General features: G+C 45.0%; 1 protein-coding gene across 2 annotated transcripts in view; it reads left to right on the forward strand.

Annotated features, from left to right (window-relative positions):
• The window catches only part of CACNA1I (calcium voltage-gated channel subunit alpha1 I), a 737,039-nt gene that overhangs the window by 580,952 nt on the left and 136,764 nt on the right, over positions 1-19,323 (forward strand). For both annotated transcript variants that reach the window (XM_073644335.1, XM_073644336.1), the window contains exons 21-24: positions 624-749; positions 844-933; positions 1,736-1,928; positions 17,957-18,108. In XM_073644335.1, the coding sequence (XP_073500436.1) occupies positions 624-749; positions 844-933; positions 1,736-1,928; positions 17,957-18,108 (561 nt within the window). The remainder of the gene's footprint in view (positions 1-623; positions 750-843; positions 934-1,735; positions 1,929-17,956; positions 18,109-19,323) is intronic.

The raw sequence follows: 19,323 nt of genomic DNA on the forward strand, positions 1-19,323 counted from the left end.
AGTCTCCCCATGTCCAGCAACTGACACCCACAGTCTTCACATGTCCTGCAACTGACCCCCACAGCCATGAAAAAAAAACACCACATACTCACCTTGCTCCCGTTCCCGTTGCCCCGGCACTGTGCCTCTGCTCCTGTCTCCGGTTCGCAGTGCACAGCTCAGCTGAGTTGATGCTAACACATGACGTCATCGCGTTAGCTGTCTCACTCACTGATTGGTGGAAGAAGGGGCCGGGTGGCACCATCTTTCACCAATGCAGTCACCGCTGTCTGCATTCTGAGGCTGCAGTAAGTGGTGACAGTGGGCAACAGGCAGGGGAGGGTGCGGTGCGGCCAGTGGGTCACTGTTTTCAGCCCACAGCTGTCTCAATCCATGGGCTGGACAGGGACAGTCACAGGGATGGACGGGGACAGCCACAGGGTCGGATGTGGCCCGCGGGCCACACTTTGCCCAGCCTGGTATAGAGGATAAAATGCCACTAAAGATGAATAGCCATGTAAACAGAAATATATAGATACTGTATAAACACCAGACTGCCTCCCAACTTTGGGATGGCTTCTTTCCTAAAAGCACATTTGCAGCTGTAAATTCTAAAAATACATATTTCTTTTTGTTCTCTTTAGCTTTTTAAGGGAAAATTTTTCTACTGCCTTGGTATAGATGTTCGAAATGTCACTAACAGGTCAGATTGTGAAGCTGCCAATTATAAATGGGTACATCACAAGTACAACTTTGATAACCTTGGACAGGTAATACCTGAAAAAAAAACAAGGTGATAACACCACTGTGCTGCATTGCCACTTCTATGGACTATCCATATTTATCTGCCGTTTTCTGTTTTAGGCCTTAATGTCACTGTTTGTTTTGGCATCTAAAGACGGATGGGTTAATATCATGTACAATGGACTAGATGCAGTCTCTGTGGACCAACAGGTATAAAACCTCAACACTGCCATAAATTCAATTAGTTTAATTAAGAAATATGTATAAAATATATATTACACTTAAAAATAACACCACTAGTTAAAACAATCTACATTTTTTCAGCTTTTAATTATGAGACACCCCCAACCCAATTTATAAATTTAGTTGACCACCTTAGATTCTGCTCCAGCTCTTATATATTCCTTATCCCAAAACTACATATAATATTTAAGATGATGCATTACTAGCAATTTTTCTGGGAGCCACTGTTAAATTTTGAAACATAGTTTTTATTTTTATGCACCCTAAAATTGTATCTGCTTTTGCAGCAGCTGCTTGGCATTGAGTGCTTCGGCTCCTTAACTTACTGTTAATTGGATTACTGTACCCAAGTTCTTTTTTTAGCCTTGTTATCCCCAGTTGAATTTATTTTGTAGTATAAGGCCTGCTGGCTACATGCTTCTAGGACTTTCTGAAATATTTCCCAATCAAGCTAAGTTTTAAGTATCCTACATTGTTATCATTAAAAAATAAACCCTTTACCTTCAGTTCCATTTATGGGGTGATTATTTAAAAAGAATAAAACTGGAACTGATTCAGAAACTTCTGCTACTTCACTGCTGACTTTAGCCCATTTTGAGTTTATATTTGCAGCTGCTCTTAGAATTAGAATGTGCCGTTAAACTGCGGAATTGCATTCACAAATCACTGGAGGCTTTTGTTTAGTAAACTAAAAAGAAAAGATTTAAACAAAGAATAATAAAATGGCTGGAAATAGTCCTTAATGGTTTTCCTTTCTTTTTTTTTCCAGCCCATTACCAACCACAACCCCTGGATGTTACTCTATTTCATTTCTTTTCTGCTCATTGTTAGTTTCTTTGTATTAAACATGTTTGTGGGTGTAGTGGTAGAGAATTTCCACAAGTGCCGACAGCATCAAGAAGCAGAAGAGGCTCGAAGACGAGAGGAAAAGCGATTGAGACGTCTGGAAAAAAAACGAAGGAGTAAGAAAAAGCCTAAGTGTTCGGTCGGTTCGTAGGCACTATAACTTCTTCCTATCTTCTTCCTCCTTCCTTCAATGCCACTATTAGTGTTCATGATCTACCATGCACATTTAACTTTCAGTTTGTAGACCCTATTGACCTGAACAAAGGAAGATAATAGACATAGATTGGCCATGTTTGAACAAATAAATGTTGGAGGGTCTATCTATCAAGTAAAAAACTATGGTCGGATGTACTCATCCTGTCCTATAATTAGTCTTAAAATGTGCCAGTTGGATCACAGTGGCCAAAGCTGGAGGAGAAATTTGGCACATCTTAAAGGGAACATATCACCAGGTTTGACTGATATGAGATACGGCCACCACCTTTCAGCCTTCAAATACAGCATTCTATAAGACCTGCAAGACACGCAAAAGAGCTTTTATTATACTCACCTGGATGGCAGTCCGGTCTGAGGGGTGTCGCTCATCTTGGTCCGGTGCCTCCCTTCTTTCGGTTCCATCCTCCTTCTTGCTTCGTGTGGATGACGCGTCCCTACGTCATTCACACAGTCTCCCCGGCATCACGCTCCTGGGCAGGTGTACTTCTCTGCCCTGACTAGGCTAAAGTACGAGCGACACCCCTCGGAACGCACCACCCCACAGGTGAGTATAATAAATGCTCATTTTCTTGTCTTGCAGGTCGGATCAGGGGGATTATACACAGCATTATAGAATGCTGTATATGACAGCAGAAAGGTGGTGGCCGTATCTCATATCAGTCAAACCTGGTGACAGGTTTGCTATAAAGTGAATCTGTCAGCAGGTTCTTGCTATGTAATCTCAGAGCACCACGATATAGTGGAAGAGAGCCTGATTGCAGCGATGTGTCATTTCCTAGGTTGTGTTTTACTGTTTCAACACAGTGTTTTATCAGCAGGAGGTTATCACTAGAGGACAACTGACCTTGTGACTCCTAGTCCAGCCAAGCCGCCAGCACTGATTAGCAAATCTCTGTCTCTATACAAAGTACACATAAAGCTGTAAAGTAGGTGGGACAACAACTGAGCCCTGCTAGATCTGCAGCCGAGAAAAATATTGCATTATCATAACTGCTGCACCTAGTAAACTAAGTGACACATCACTGGAATCAGGGTCTCTGTCCCTACATCATGCAGCTGTCAGATTATATAAAAAAAAACTGCTTCCATTTAAGACACTTCTGCCCACATTTCCAATACCTCTTGGTTGACATTCTTTGTGCCGATTTTTTTGTTTCCAAATTTGACTCCAATGTGGTACACATTGGTACATTTTAAGCCAGACCCTTAACCATGAAGCCATGCCCCCTTTTCAAGCAAAAAATTTTAACACATTATAAAAAAGATCTAAAACTAAATGCAACAATTTGCACCAAAATGTGGCACAAATCAAGGTGCACTCACAATAGAAATGCTGCCCCATTATGCTTAATGAAGAAAGTTCTTATTATTCTACATGGCCGTCTTAATGTTACCGACATTATGGTAATTTCGGGGGGATTTTTAATAAAAAGTAAAGTCATAATTTAATCTAATCTGCTTGGTGGGATAACAAAAGGGCTAAATCCCTTATTTTAGTAACGGGTGCCCAACAAACTATGATTTCTCAGTTATTGCAGAAAAATGAACGATATTAAACTTAAAAATTGTTTTATGAATCTAGCAGACAATAATGTGTAGTTCTAAAGTTAGTTTTGATATATAGACCCACCATAGGTTATATTACGTATATGCCAAGTTAAAGGGTTTACACAGATTTAGAAAAACATTTTCTTCCAGAACCGGAGTCGCACTTGTCTGTTTGATGTATCCCGTATTGCAGTTCAGCTCCACTGAGCTTAGCAGCAATACCGTTTGCATCCTGTGCACAGGTGTGGCACTGTTTTTAAAAGAAAGCTGTCATGTTTTTCTAATTCTGGGGAACCCCTAATGATGCCTGGCCACAGACAACTCCTATAATGCTCTAAAAGCCTTTAATAGACTTTATATTTAGAGTAATGGCTATACATGATCTGCCTAGCCATATATACGGACAAAGCGGAAATCCCATTGCTATATATTAGCGCCCTCATCCACTTAAATGTGATCAATAAAAATTGTAAACCACTAAACAGAAGAAAAAGGGGGAGTGAAGAAAGATAGATAAGGGAAGAAGGAGGTGGCTTGTAATCATATGCAAAGAGAACTTCCTAATTTGCATATTTTTCTGTTGTATTTTGCCCACCCTTTACCCGTAACCGCTTCCTTTCCGGAGGAATTTGCAAGCAGCTGCAAACTTTCTCTGGCAGTGAATGGGGTTAACTTTCCAAGTTCATTGTCATGTTCATGTGTTTTTCTATTCAGCCATAGTTCACCATGTTTTATTTCATTCATCTGTAATATTTTTGCATTTGCAAACACTTTCCTGTTATTCCAAACCAGAAGTTGAAAGACACTTTCTAGCCCCCAAGGATCCCAAGGTGACTTTCCTCACTGTTAAAAAAAAGAGCTGAACTTTATAAACATTGACTGGAGTGATTGAGCTCTTTCTGATTATTCCTATCATTTTATACTAAGGCTGCCTCAGGCGCTGACACATTTTGGGTCAGTTTTTTAGACTGTATGACTTTATTGCTTGAAAGCTGATTTTCAGTCTTATGATGGCATGAAATCACTGTGATACGCGCTTTTGCACTCCGACGTGCTTGACAAGGTGATAGAATGTAATTTATGATGGGATAATATATATTGTCGTTACAACTTTTACTAATGAAGTTAAAAGGATAAACATATAGCTTATATATTATTAGGTTTGCAACCATTTTAATATTGCTTCAATGTATCTTGATTAAAGATTGAGGCAACTTTGCAAGCAGTCTTCATAAAAAAAATGCTTCAACATTTTTGATAAAGATTGGCTGCAAAGTTTCGATGTTCTTTATTTTAGGTGCATGAGAACAGTGTCAAATGGATGCAGAAGTGTCAATTCTCTCTAATGCTTTATATAAATAAATAGAATTAAAATGATTCAATGACTGACTAATACAGATGCAAAACAGCTGGGAGGGTAAATTTTCCATAGCTTGTTTGCCAGTTATTAGTGATGAGCGAGCTTGCTCGCTACTGCTCGGTGCTTGCCCGAGCATCTCACTGCTCGAAATGCTCGGCACTCTCCGAGTATTTCCGGGTTGCTCGGCGGGAACTCGGGTCCCCTCCCTGCATGTTTGGCGCTCTTTAGAGAGCCAATGAACATGCAGGGATTGCCTGCCATGCACTGTAATGCCGTAGCCATGTTGGTTGTGGGCATTACAATGATTGGCTGGCCGCACAGCGTCATTAGGTCTATATCAGACCTGGCGCCGCCATGCTCGTCACAGTCATTCCGGATCAGACAGTGTAGGGAGAGCTGCTGCTGTGTCAGGGAGAGATTTGATCATTTATTAGGTAGTGTAGAGACAAAAACCATACATTACACCTATCCATCTTAACAAACAGTCCTTCTGAGGACTAATCCATCTGCAGAGATATCAGGCAGGCAGGGTGTATAGGCAGGCAGGGTATATAGCAGACTGCAGTACATATAGGAGGCTCCATTCCAATTCTGCCTTCTGCTGCTGTTAGATATTTCTATACAAAGGCCCAGGTCTCAGGGGACAGGAATACTTTTCTTTAGATCTTAATCTTCATTATTTGCTTAAAAAGCAATCCAGAGAACACCATTTTTTCTGCGCCATTTGCTTGTTGGCACTGCAAAATACAGCCAGGTCCTTTCCATATTAGAGCGTTAGAAATCCAGCTATCTAAAACTGTGTTTTCTCTGTCAAACGGATCACATATACGTTGTCAGAAAATACTGCCATTTCTGGCCTCCATTAAAAATTTCCTTTAGTGTGTCATTGAAGTAATTCACAGCAGTTTGCTGTTCAAACTACTTACCTACAGGCCAGGTATTTAAAACTGTGTTTTCTCCATCACACGGCTCACATATACATTCACTCCAAAGTCAGTCATTTGTAGTGAGAGTGGAAGATACTGTCCTCCATTTAAAATGGGCAAGGCACATGGCAAGGGACGGGGAACTGGTAATGGTGCATGCAGAGGCCGAGGACAAGGCCTGGGCAAGCCGAAATTGTGCCACAACAAACACCCACATCTTCTCGCCTGACCTTCCTGTCCCAATTTCTAGGGGACCGCAGCACACCACTATTGAACCCAGAGCAGTGTCAAAAGGTTGTTGGTTGGATCGCGGATAATGCTTCCAGTCACTTAGCCACCACCACCACCGTGTCTTCCACACGGTCAAGTCTCAGTAGCCTTGAGTCTGGACCGCATATTCCTCACCCTGATCTTCCTTCCTCCCACCATGCCGAGTACCCAGAGACAACTGATCCCACACTTGGACACTCTGAAGAGCTGTTCACTTTTCCATTTATAGATTCGGGCCTCTCGCCCGGTCCACTTGAAGCGGGGCAAGAGGAGATCGCGTGTAGCGATGCCCAAATATTTGAGCAGCCACGGTCACACGAAGGCGACGGTGGGAAAGTGTCACAGGAGGTGGAAAATGATGACACAATTGCCAGAAAGTCAGGAGGAGGACCAGGGTGCAGAAGTGGAAGACGAGGTGGTGGATGATATAGTAACTGACCCAACCTGGCAGGAGGACATGCAGAGCGAGGACAGCAACACACAGGGGGAGGGAGGCAGAGCACCCCAACAGGCAGGAAGAAGCAGTGTGGTGGCCGCAGACAGAAGGCAGGCAACTGTTCCCCGTAACACCAACACGAAGGAAGTTGCCAGTACAATTGTTAGGTCTTCCCGAGTCTGGTTGTTTTTTATAGACTCTGCCGATAACCTCAAAAAGGCCATTTGCACCACCTGCCAGGCCAGCATCAGCAGGGGTGGTAAAATGACCAGACTGACCATCACTAGCTTGATCAGGCACATGGCAGCAAAGCACCCAACTTTGTGGGCCAAGCCCCAGTGTCCAGATACAGTGTCTGCGGGTGGCACCATTGCTTCTTCCGCTGATGTGCATGCAAGCCAATCCCCTTTCCATGGTGCATGCGAAGATGCCTCCTGCCCTGCACCAGTCGTTACACACTCTCAAGTAGCAGCATCAGGATGTTAGAACTCTCCTGTTAGTTTTTTTCTATTTTGGTCACGTGACCTGCTGCCTATTTATTCCAGCTCCGCCCTTCTGGCTTTGCTGGACTTCAGTGTTATTTGACTCTCTATCTAGCCAGGTGCTTTTGTACCTATCTCTCTAGTTCATTTGGTCCTTTGGACCTCTAAGTACTTTTTGTCTGTTTGTCTTTTTGCTCCGCTACAACATCTGCTAGGAGGTGTCCAATATTGTCCCAGTCCTTAGTTCTTTTAGGGACCCCTCCCTTTATTCTATAGGTCTGTGTTCAGACTAGCTGAGGACGAAGGCGGGTCTGTTCACAAGGAACAGGTCGCCCGCTGCGACGTAGGGAATCAGCTTAGTCTTATTGTAGGGACAGATTCCCTTTCTTTCCTTAGCTCTTGTAGCAGATCATAACACAGGAAGCACGTCCATGTCCTTGTCCCAGCGCAGCGTTCAGTTGTCCCTACCACAGTCCTTGGAACGCAAGTGCAAATATGCAGCCAACGCCCCACAGGCCACACTACTAAATTCTCACATTTCACGACTGCTTGCGCTCGAAATTTTGCCTTTTAGGCTCGTGGAAAAGGAAGCATTCCGCAACCTGATGGCGGCGGTCGTCCCTCGGTACTCGGTCCCCAGCCGCCACTATTTCTCCCGGTGTGCCGTCCCCGCATTACGCAAGCATGTGTCCCAAAACATTAGCCGTGCCCTCAACAACGCAGTTACCGGTAAAGTCCACCAAACCTCGGACACGAGGTCAAGTGCTTGTGGGCAGGGACAGTATATCTCGCTGACAGCCCACTGGGTTAACATAGTGGAAGCAGGGACCCAGTCGGACCTTGGGACTGAACACGTCCTTCCGACGCCGAGGATTGCGGGCCCTGGGTCAATTAGGGTTGCTTGCACATTCTACAGCTCCTGCACCTCCTCCTCCTGAGCCTCCTCCTCCTCTTCAGCCTCCATCTCCGAAATGACCACATCAGTCACAAGCTGGAAGCACTGCAGCACTGCTTTAGCCAAGCGGCAACAGGCTGTGCTGAAGCTAATATGCTTAGGTGAAAAACCGCACAATGCTGAAGAGTTGTGGACAGCTCTGAAAGAGCAGGCAGATCTGTGGCTCACACCGCTGAACCTACAGCCAGGCATGGTCGTGTGTGACAATAGCCGGAACCTGGTGGTGGATCTGAGGCGAGGCGAGCTCACACACGTACCATGCCTGGCCCATGTGCTTAACCTCGTGGTTCAGCGGTTTCTCTCCTACCCGGAGCTGCCGGATCTGCTTGTTAAAGTACGCCGCCTGTGTGCCCATTTTAGAAAGTCAGCTACAGCTTCCGCCGCCCCTTGCCGTGTTTCAGCAGTGTTTGCAGCTTCCGGCTCACAGACTGGTGTATGATGTCCCCACGCGTTGGAACTCTACACTGCAGATGTTGGGAAGGATTTGTGAGCAGAAGAGGGCAGTTGTTGAGTACCAGCATCAACAAGGCCGTTGGTATTCAGTTCAGACTCCACACATAAGACCTCAGGAGTGGACATGGATGTCAGACATATGTACCATCCTCCAAAACATTGAGGACTCCACCAAGATGGTGAGCGGGGATGACGCCATAATTAGTGTCACCATCCCGCTTCTCTGTCTTCTGAAACGCTCTCTGCTCACAATCAAAGAGGATGCATTTCAGGCGGAGCACGATGAGATGGAGCAAGGAACCATACAGGGTGATTACACACAGCCGAGCCTCATCTCATCCCAACGTGGATTGGGTGACAATGAGGAAGAGAAGGAGGAGGAGGAAGGACAGGAGCTAGTTTCATGCACTATAGACGGTACTACCTGCACAGCTGTCATATTGTCTGTTCAGCGTGAATGGCCAGAGGACAGAGAGGAGGAGGAGGAGGAGGAGGAGGAGAGCATGGTCAGTCATCCTCTTTGTGAGGACACGGAAGTCTTGCCTGTTAGTAGTCTGGCACGCATGGCTGAGTTTATGTTACGCTGCCTTTCCCATGACCCTCGCGTTCTCAAAATTTTGGGTGACAGTCATTACTGGATGGTGACACTTCTAGACCCACGCTGCAAGGAGAACTTTATATCTCTTATTCCTGAGGCGGACAGGTCTACAAAAATGGGGCAGTACCAGAAGGCCCTTGTTGCGGAACTATTAAAAAAATTCCCATCTGAAAACGCTGGTGGCAGAGGGCACACTTTGTTGGACAACCAAGGAGTACAGGCGAGAGAGACACAACTTCAATCCAGCAGAGGCAGGGGAACACTGTCAAAGTTCTGGGAGAGTTTTCTCAGACCCTCCCATCGCACAGGCCCTGAGGCGCGGGGTACTCCCACAAGGAGTGCAAAGTTTGGGAAGATGCTGAGGGAGTAACTTGCTGACCGTACCAACGTCCTCCGTGATTACTCTATGCCTTATAATTATTGGGTATCCAAGCTGGATACTGGGTCCTGGCCTGCATTGCCGCCAGCGTTTTATCAGAGCGGGTTTTTAGTGCCACTGGTGGAATTATAACTGATAAGCGCATCCGCCTGTCAACTGAAAATGCTGACAGGCTGACTCTTATAAAAATGAACAAGGGCTTGATTGGGCCAGACTTCTCAACACCACGGAATGATAGCAGCGTCACATAAACTCAAATCCAGTGTCTTTTCTTGGGAGGTGTATCCCCATGCACCTTTTCACACCCACACATGGGTATACGCTTCCTGATTTTGTCTATTTGCTCTTGTCCTCCTCTTTCTCCTCATCCTCCACCACCATATCACCAGGGTGACCGTGGTCCGTGATGCAACACCCACATAATTTTTTTAAACGGTGTTTATGATGCCCGTGAAAATTTTTTTTATACAGTATGTTCATGTATACCCCCCAGGGGTAAATGTTTGTCAGCCCATACACTTAGTGCATGGGCATTACAAGTATAGGAGGCCCACTCCTTTCTAATGGGAACATTTTTTTATGAGGCCCTCCTCCACGTCTCTTCCAAGGGGCATTGAAGTACCTCCAAATTTTTGGCAGCCCTTGCATTCACTGCATAGGCCAACACTATGGGAGACTCTCTCCTTTCTAATGGGAATTTGTCGTTACTGTGGCCCTGCTCTGTGTGTCTTTAAATTCTTGGTGGGGTTTTTCCTAAAATTGGTCAGCCGTTGGACTCACTTCATACCCTATAACTGTATAGCAGACCCTCTCCTTTCTAATGGGAACATGTCGTACCTTGTTAATGTGGCCCTGCTCTATGTGTCTTTAAATTCTTAGTGGGGTTTTTACCAAATTTTGGCAGCCCTTGCAGTCACAGCATGGGCATTACCACTATAGGAGACCCGTTCCTTTATAATGGGAACATTTTTTTTACTGAGACCCTCCTCTATGTCTCTTCAAAGGGGTATTGGGTTGCGTTCAAATTTTTGGCAGCCCTTGCAGTCACTGGATACGCAATAACAGTATAGGAGACCCACTTGTTAATAATGGGAAGAACAAAGCATAGCCGGCTGATAGCTCTCTAACAATAGCTACGGCCGACTGCTGGCATTTTAAGAATAGTAATGGCCGTTTGTTGTCCCTGTAAAAATAGGCTTGATGACTTTCAGAGTCCCTCCATCATAAATAAAAGAGGATGTGTCTGATGATGTGTCACACACCACATTGCCAGATGAGGTTGTAAAATGTTAAAATGACATATCCCGGTGAATGCATTTGTCTTAAAAAATAACGTAAAAAACCCCAAAACAATAGGATCTTTCTTTAGTATAAAAAACAGCGTCACCAATTTAACCTCAATGTAATCACATTGTTCAGCTCATGCACCTCCTCCTCCATCTCCGAACTGATCACATCAGTCACAAGCTGACAGCACTGCAGCACTGCCTTGGCCAAGCGGCAACAGGCTTTGCTGAAGATAACATGCTTAATGCTTAATTGACAAACCACCCAGCGCTGCAGAGTTGTTGAAAGCTGTAACACAGCAGCCTGATCTGTGGCTCTCACAGTTGAACATACAGCCAGGCATGGTCGTGTGTGACAATGGGCGGAACCTGGTGACGGAGAAATGACAGCCGTAGATACAGTTTCCCTCTATGCCAGCCCTTTCACCGAGCTAAAGAATATGGCTGTGGTGAAATACAACTCCCACTGAGAAGCTGTTTCAGATTGAAAAACATTGTGCCCACCAGTGGATTTGATTCTGAGGCCTAACCTTTCTCCCCCGCTCAAGAGCCCCATAGCAGCTGCAAAGTTAGAGCTATCATAAACTCTCCTGAGGTAGAAGCCAAGACACACCAGAGGATTCTCTGGTGGGACCGTCCAACCATGCTGAGTAGCAGTCCTGGCTAAGAAAAGTGTGTGGGAAGGTTCCCGGACACTCTGCGGCTGCTTTTTTACTGAGGAGGAAACCCACGCAAACACGAGGAGAACATACAAAGTCCTTGCAGATGTTGTCCTTGCTGGGATTTGAACCCAGGATCCCAGCGCTGCAAGGCTTCAGTGCTAACCACTGATCCAATGTGCTGCCGTTCACCCTCTAATATCTAACAGGCTGGAGAAACTTGCACCTACTGCCACTCTATCTTCAGCTCCTTTGTGAAAAAATGTATTTGTGCAGCCACTCAGTCAACCAAATAAAATTCCTGAGAAGGAAATTGGGGATGGCTTTGCTACTGGTACTGGGGGCAGTGCTAATACCATGGCTTTGTATCATAGTTTGCTGGAAATATTCCAGTCTGGTAGGAGGCAAGCAAATTCCCACAGAAAAGTACCAGCAGTAATGTTCAGGCCAAATTTCAAGTGCAAGTAGCTTTAGAGGACTTCCTGGGAGAAATGACTCGCAGGGTAGATACGGTTTCCCTCTATGCCGGTCCTTTCACCGAGCTAAATTCAACTCTCAGTCAAAAAAGTTGGGGACTGGCTCCGTACCGTCCCTGGCCACATTCACCTGTCCACATGTTTATAATTAGGCGGTCCTTCCCAGTAAGTGCATTGGGGAGAGCACGGGTAATGTTGTGGGACCCGTGCTTGTGGAAGGCGGAGTTGATACCGGGAAATATAGTGGCGGCTGGGGACCGAGTATGGACACCCGGCCGCCACCGGCATGAGGTTGTGAAAAGCTTCCGCCACCACGAGCTTAAAAAGGCCATATTTCAAGTGCAAAGAGCTGCCCAGAAATCTGGCAGTTTAGTGTTGCAGCCTGAGGGTGGGTGGGTGGGTGGCTGGCTGCATACTTGCACTTGCATTCCAAGTAACAGAAAACTAAGCAGATGGTGGCCTCTATCATCATCATGGCCTCACCTCAACATCTTGAACTCTCCTGAAGGAGAAGCCAGGGCCCGCCAGAGGAGTCTCCGGTTCTCTGGTGGGCCCGTCCAACCCTGCCGAAAAGCAGCCCTGGCTAAGAAAAGTGTGGGGGAAGGTTCCCGGACACTCTTTGGCTGCTTTTTTAATGTGGATCGGCCATGCTTATGCATGTTATTTCTCAAAACTCATTACAGATCAGGCCAATGTCCAACTCTGTATTCAAGAAATTAAATGCGCAAAGAAAGATGTGTGTGTGTGTCAATGCACCACCGACAAGTGTGAGTTGATGTTGGACGGGCTGCCATTGCTTCTGCAACAAGCTCAATTCTCGAACTTCCTGGGAGAAATGACACGCAGGGTACATACGGTTTCCCTCTATGCCAGTCCTTTCACCGAGCTAAATACAACTCTTAGCAAAAAAAGTTGTGGACCGGCTCCATACCGTCCCTGGCCACATTCACCTGTCCACGTGTTTGTGGTTAGGCGGTCCTTCCCAGTAAGTGCACTGGGGAGGGCATGGGTAATGTTATGGGACCCGTGCTTGTGGAAGGCGGAGGTGATACCGGGAAATATAGTGGCGGCTGGGGACCGAGTATGGACACTCGGCCGCCGCCGGCATGAGGTTGTGAAAAGCTTCCACCTCCACGAGCTTAAAAGGCCATATTTCAAGTGCAAAGAGCTGCCCAGAAATCTGGCAGTTTAGTGTTGCGGCCTGTGGGTGGGTGGCTGACTGGCTGCATACTTGCACTTGCATTCCAAGTAACAGAAAACTAAGCAGATGGTGGCCTCTATCATCATCATGGCCTCACCTCGGCACTATGAACTCTCCTGAAGGAGAAGCCAGGGCCCGCCAGAGGAGTCTCCAGTTCTCTGGTGGGCCCGTCCAACCCTGCCGAAAAGCAGCCCTGGCTAAGAAAAGTGTGGGGGAAGGTTCCCAGACACTCTATGGCTGCTTTTTTAATGTGGATCGGCCATACTTATGCATGTTATTTCTCAAAACGCATTACAGATCAGGCCATTGTCCAACTCTGTATTCATGATATTAAATGCGCAAAGAAAGATGTGTGCGTGTCAAAGCACCACCGACAAGTGCAAGTTGATGTTGGACGGGCTGCCATTGCTTCTGCAACAAGCTCAATTACAGGACTTCCTGGGAGAAATGACACGCAGGGTACATACGGTGTCCCTCTATGCCAGTCCTTTCACCGAGCTAAATACAACTCTAACGAAAGAAAGTTGTGTACTGGCTCCGTACCGTCCCTGGCCACATTCACCTGTCCACGTGTTTGTGGTTAGGCGGTCCTTCCCAGTAAGTGCACTGGGGAGGGCATGGGTAATGTTGTGGGACCCGTGCTTGTGGAAGGTGGAGTCGATACCGGGAAATATAGTGGCGGCTGGGGACCGAGTATGGACACTTGGCCGTCGCCGGCATGAGGTTGTGCAAAGCTTCTGCCTCCACGAGCCTAAAAGGCCACATTTCAAGTGCAAGCAGCTGTCAAAAATTTGGCAGTATAGTATTGCAGCCTGTGGGTGGCTGCCTGCATACTTGCGCTTGCATTCCAATGAATGGGGTAGGGACAACTAAATGCTGCAGTGGGACAAGGACGTGGATGGTGATTGTTGCAAGTCTGCAACGACAGGTGCATGGCGGGAGGTATCTTCGCATGCGCCAAGGATCACTTATGATGGGCACACTTTTAGGCAGTGACCTGGGAGTCAGAGATGCTTCCAAAGGTCTTCCCCGTGCTGTTCACTTGTCTTTTCAGCCCTGTATACATGTGTCTGATGATGTGTTACACATCACATGGCCAGATAAGGTTGTAAAATGTTAAAACACTGTTCCCATCGATTTGAGCAATTTTTAGGCCATCTGCAGACCGCCGGGGGGAGCCGCCTGAAAAATTCTCGAGTTTCCCATAGACTTACATTGGGCTCGTTGCTCGAGTCAAGCACCCGAGTATTCCAATTTGCTCAATCCGGGCAACGAGTACCCGAGCATTTTAGTGCTCGCTCATCACTACCAGTTATCAGAATACTGTCAGAAATCCATCCACTCAAAAATATGCTTCCAAGGACAGGCTTTGCGGAGTCACTTTGCTCACCAGCATCCATGAGCACCCTGGGTTTCATCTATTTTTCCCTATATAGAATCTGACTTTTGATGCTTAAGACCCTGGGTTGCATCCACAGAATAGCTGCTATATTTTTACCTTTTTTTTTTTCACTTTCTGAATCTTTTTTTTACTTTTACACTTTGTCCCACTATGGAACTTTCACTTTTTTAACCGAGATCACTTGCATAGCATAAAAATTCTGCAGCAGCATCTCTATGCTATGCAGGCAGCAGCCCTGCACACACAAGTTAGTTAGACCGCGCACTGAGCATGATCTAGCTAACTTCCTGTTGCCTGATGACCCGGATGTCGTCATGACAACATCAGGTCACCATCACAACCGCCGGGACTCCCGGCACAGACAGTGCGGGACGCCGGAGAAGAGGTAAGTAAGCAGTGCTTACTTCCCCTTGCTCCCAGAATGCTGCGATCGACTTCGATCGCAGCATTTCGGGGGTTAATGTGCTGGGAGTGGTGCAGGACCGCACCTGCCACATAGCACCGGGTGTCAGCTGTGACAATCAGCTGACACCCAGCGGCCATCGCCCCACACCACTTGTGTGCGTGCACGATCCCGTGATGCGTAATAGTACGTACCTGGTCCAACAGGCCAGGGCCAGTGTCACGTCAGAAAGGGGTTAAAGATTAAAGATTAATATTTAAACATTGAACAACTTTAGTGATGTATCTCCTTGTAGGCTTTAACATTTGAATTTGATACATGACCATACCATACTTATGTTATTTATTATACTGTACTTCGTTAAACCTATTTATTACTGTAAAATTAAAAATAATAAAACACCTTATTCCTCACCTGTCCGACGATAATCCATTTGTCCCATGACATGCTACATCTAGATAACATGGCTCAGCGGTGGCATGATGCGACCGCTCAGCCATAAATCCGGAGACACTGAGCTGAGCCTGAACACTCAGCTTCAGAGCCAAGCTCTGACATCAAAAGGTGATCGGGGTTCATCGGCTATGAACTCCGGCCTACAAAAAATAGAGGGGACCCCATGCCATTTTTCATTTTATTTATTGCACAGGCGCCAGCTTGTGAATATTCCCATCAGTGCCACCGGCTCTTGCTGCTATCAGCGAAACCAGGCATACGCTGATGAGAGTACTAATCTCATCAGCCGATGCTTGTGACCGGCGGTAACCTTTTTACCGTCGGTCAGAGCTGCTGCTTTGATTAGCAGTTGATCTCGTGCGACATCGTGCCAGCATCACACTGCCATTATGATATCATGCTAGCCTGACTAATTATAAGAAGGGCTAGGGATGCTGGCAAGTAGAGGCGGTAGGTAAGCAAGGCTCTTGTCTGGTGACCACAGAAGACTAATGTAGGCAAGCAAAAATATTTTCAAGTCCTTGGTTCAGCAGCCACAGACTACCAGAACACGTCAAAGTTCCGACCTCTCAACGTTCGTCTGTTTAGTATTCTTCACTACATCATTACATTACAATATGACACACGTATGATGTCATGGGGACTAATCAGAAGAGGTGCCAGAGATTCAACATAGCAGGAGGTTCGTAAGGCTCTGGTCTAGAGGTGGTGACTTCGGGCTACTGATGTGGTCACTGGATCAAGGAATAAGAAATCTTTTTGCTCAACATCAATAAAGGACCATTTTCTGTCCCAGGTTTTCAGGGCTGTGGGAGATTTGCAGGGAATGTGATCTCCCACAATATTGCAATTTCTATTATTAGAGTATTTCCAGCTAGTAAAGAGGTAAAGTCCTGGGTGCCATAGAATATTTCCACCTAGTAAAGAGGTAAAGTCCTGAGTGCCATCAATTTGTAATTGAAAATCACAAGACAAACCAGGTGCACTTAGGTATAACTTGTAAAAAAAATTGCAAAAAATTTTGACATGTGATAGAGACCCGCACTGTTTGCTAAAACGGGGGAGTGAAAGTGACTAGCCGAGTGCTGCTCTCCTGACAATGAGGAATGTTTTTTTTTTTCATAGAATTTCTATTGAGCCAAACTCAGAAGAGAATAGAGCTCAGTTGAAAGCCTTCTCTCCTTCCGTTTAGTGAACAGTTTGGACTTTCCCTGTTCACCACTGATCTGAACATTGACTTGTTAGTTAATGTACAGCACATTTAAATGTAAAAATAAACTAAAATTAGAAAAAAATGCTTACTTTAGACTTGCATGATGTCAAAATGTACAAGGAAGCAGTATTTTAAAATGAAAGAATGATGGGAGCATTTAACTGGACATTTTTTTTAACTTTTCAGATAAACAGGGCAGAATGAGAGTGAAAGAGTCTCAGTATATGTATAATGCCACTGCCTACCAGGCATGAATATCAGCTTTCTCAGAGCACAAAAGCAAATAGATTGACAAATGGAATCTCTTACCAGGTTTTTGCCACTGAATCTGAGCGCAGCATAATTTAGGAAAAGAGACAATAATTCCAGCGATGTGTCACTTACTGGGCTACTTTCTGTAGTTTTGATAAAATTATTGTTTTATCAGCAGGATATTATCATTAGAGGACTAGTAAACCTGATGCCATGTAGTCCTCCATATTCATGAGCTCTGTATAACTCTTTCCCACCACTGATTGGCATCTTTCTGCCTATGCGCAGTGTACACAAAAAGCTACCAATCAGTGTTGTGGGCGGGGTTATGCAGAGCTCAGCATTCAGAGAACTGCTCAACCTACAGCAGAGAAAACTTTTCGATTTTATCGAAACTGCAGCAAGCAGCCCAGTAAGTGATACATCACTGGAATCAGGGCCTCTGCCCCTACATCATGTTACTCTCAGATAGTGAAGCAAAACCTGGTGACAGATTCTCTTTTAAATGAGCAACTGTAAGTTTAGATGCATTGTCTGGTGGAAAAACATGTCCTCTTGTGATCCTTCATGTTGTCTTTGCTTTGTACCTAATATTGTATTTTCATCCTAATATTTCATCTGCTGTAAATACTTGTCATCTGTACCTCTAATACTTGACCAAAAGTATATGGATACCCATTCTAACCCGTGAAACGGCCTCTTCAGCTACAACTATCACTAACAGGAGCAGAAATGAATATAGCCATTTGGTCTCTATACACTTATAGACACTTTCAGTAGTGTTATTTATAGTGAAGAGTTCAGCTGATTAGTTTGCACCACTCCAGCCCTGCAATAAGAAAAATGCTGGAGTGGTGCTTTAAGGCTGATGTGAAATAAACTTTACTGGCCTTTACAGAGGTCTCCTATCAAACTCCCCAAACTATGAGCAAGACTATATAGCATTTGTGACAAAACTTCCTACTGTAAATTAATGAAAATTCCTATAATCATGCTGCAGAATATAGTCAGCGCTGTTATAGAAGTCGATGAAAAAGAGAGCGTATATCAATGTTCCCATATACCTTTGGCCATAGAGAAGATCATTGTCTTGCTTTTAAATACCCTGTTTTCCAGTTTCTCTTGCTCTCAAATGTATCTAAAAAAAAGTCTCCTTTTGCTTGTTTTGTACAGAAGCTCAACGTTTGCCATATTATGCCACCTACTGCCCTGCACGTCTCTTAATTCACTCGGTCTGTACAAGCCATTACCTGGATATTTTCATTACAATTATCATTTGCCTTAATGTTATCACAATGTCATTGGAGCACTACAGTCAACCGAGGGTGAGTTTAGTGCTTTTGTATATCTTATTGTTCTATTTAGCACAAAGTGAGATATATGATACATTTTCAGTTTAAAAAATATCTGTTAGGGCCTGCTCACATCATGTATGGGCAACACATTTGTGGCTCCATCAGGGGCTCCATTGAACTTCTGAAAAATGAGGATTCAGACATGCCCCCACGAAGCAGCAACGTCAGAGCCATTTACACTATTGAGGTAGATAGAGTCACTTTGTTCTCTATCTGGCGTCTGTTCTGGTGGCATCTGTTTTTCAGTAGACACTAAATCATAGACTACCAATCTATTATGTTCACCTAAAAAAGACAGCAATGCTAGAACGGAGGCCAAACAGGGAGGAAAGTGACTGCCTGGCTCAGCATAGTGAATGGTTTCTTCGGTGCTCCATCGGGGACACGTCCAAATTGAATTTTTTGGAACTTCAGACAGAACCAACGAAGTCATAAATGTGGTCCAAATGTCATACGAGCAGACACAGGCCCTTATGATAGTTTTGAAGTTTACTTATTAAACGCTAGAGGTCTTGAAAGGGAGAACAAGAGGGGAGAGAACAGAGAGCTCTATCTAAGCATAGTAAATGTGTACTGATGTCAAGGAGAATGAAAGTGTTTCACTCACCTGCGATGGTTGTGCAATTCAGGCACAACGTTAAACATATGGATTCCTTCACCAGAATACTGCCATTCCAGTGGACCGTGGAGGAGATTTGTCCTTTCCAAAGATATTCCTTCACACGTGAAATTGTATAACAAAGGCGTTTCAATTACACAGAGGAATATTCCATGATGAATCAATAAGATGCCATTGTGAATGATAATAACAATAGTATTTTATTTAAAAAAATGTAAACTTTTTTTGGTTATCTAGGCGGTGTACTGAGACACCTGATGAAGGTTATACTAGCCGAAACGCATTGTGTTAATCCCTTTTAATATATATTTTACAATTTATGATTGGCAGTTGTAGTACTTTTTGTTATGATCTGCTACAAGAACTAAGGAAAGAAAGGAGATCTGTCCCTACCATAAAACTAAGCTAGATCCCTACGATGTAACGGGGAACCTGATCCTGCGATCAGACCCACTAAAGTCCTCGGCTAGTCTGTACGAAGACCTATAGATGCAAGGGAGGGATCCCTACAAGAACTAGGGACTGGGATAAAGTTGGACACCTCCTAGCAGAAATTGTAGCAGTAA

This window comes from Phyllobates terribilis, unplaced genomic scaffold, assembly GCF_046119375.1.
Source record: "Phyllobates terribilis strain yellow unplaced genomic scaffold, ASM4611937v1 Scaffold_8__6_contigs__length_399053987, whole genome shotgun sequence".
NCBI lineage: Eukaryota > Metazoa > Chordata > Amphibia > Anura > Dendrobatidae > Phyllobates > Phyllobates terribilis.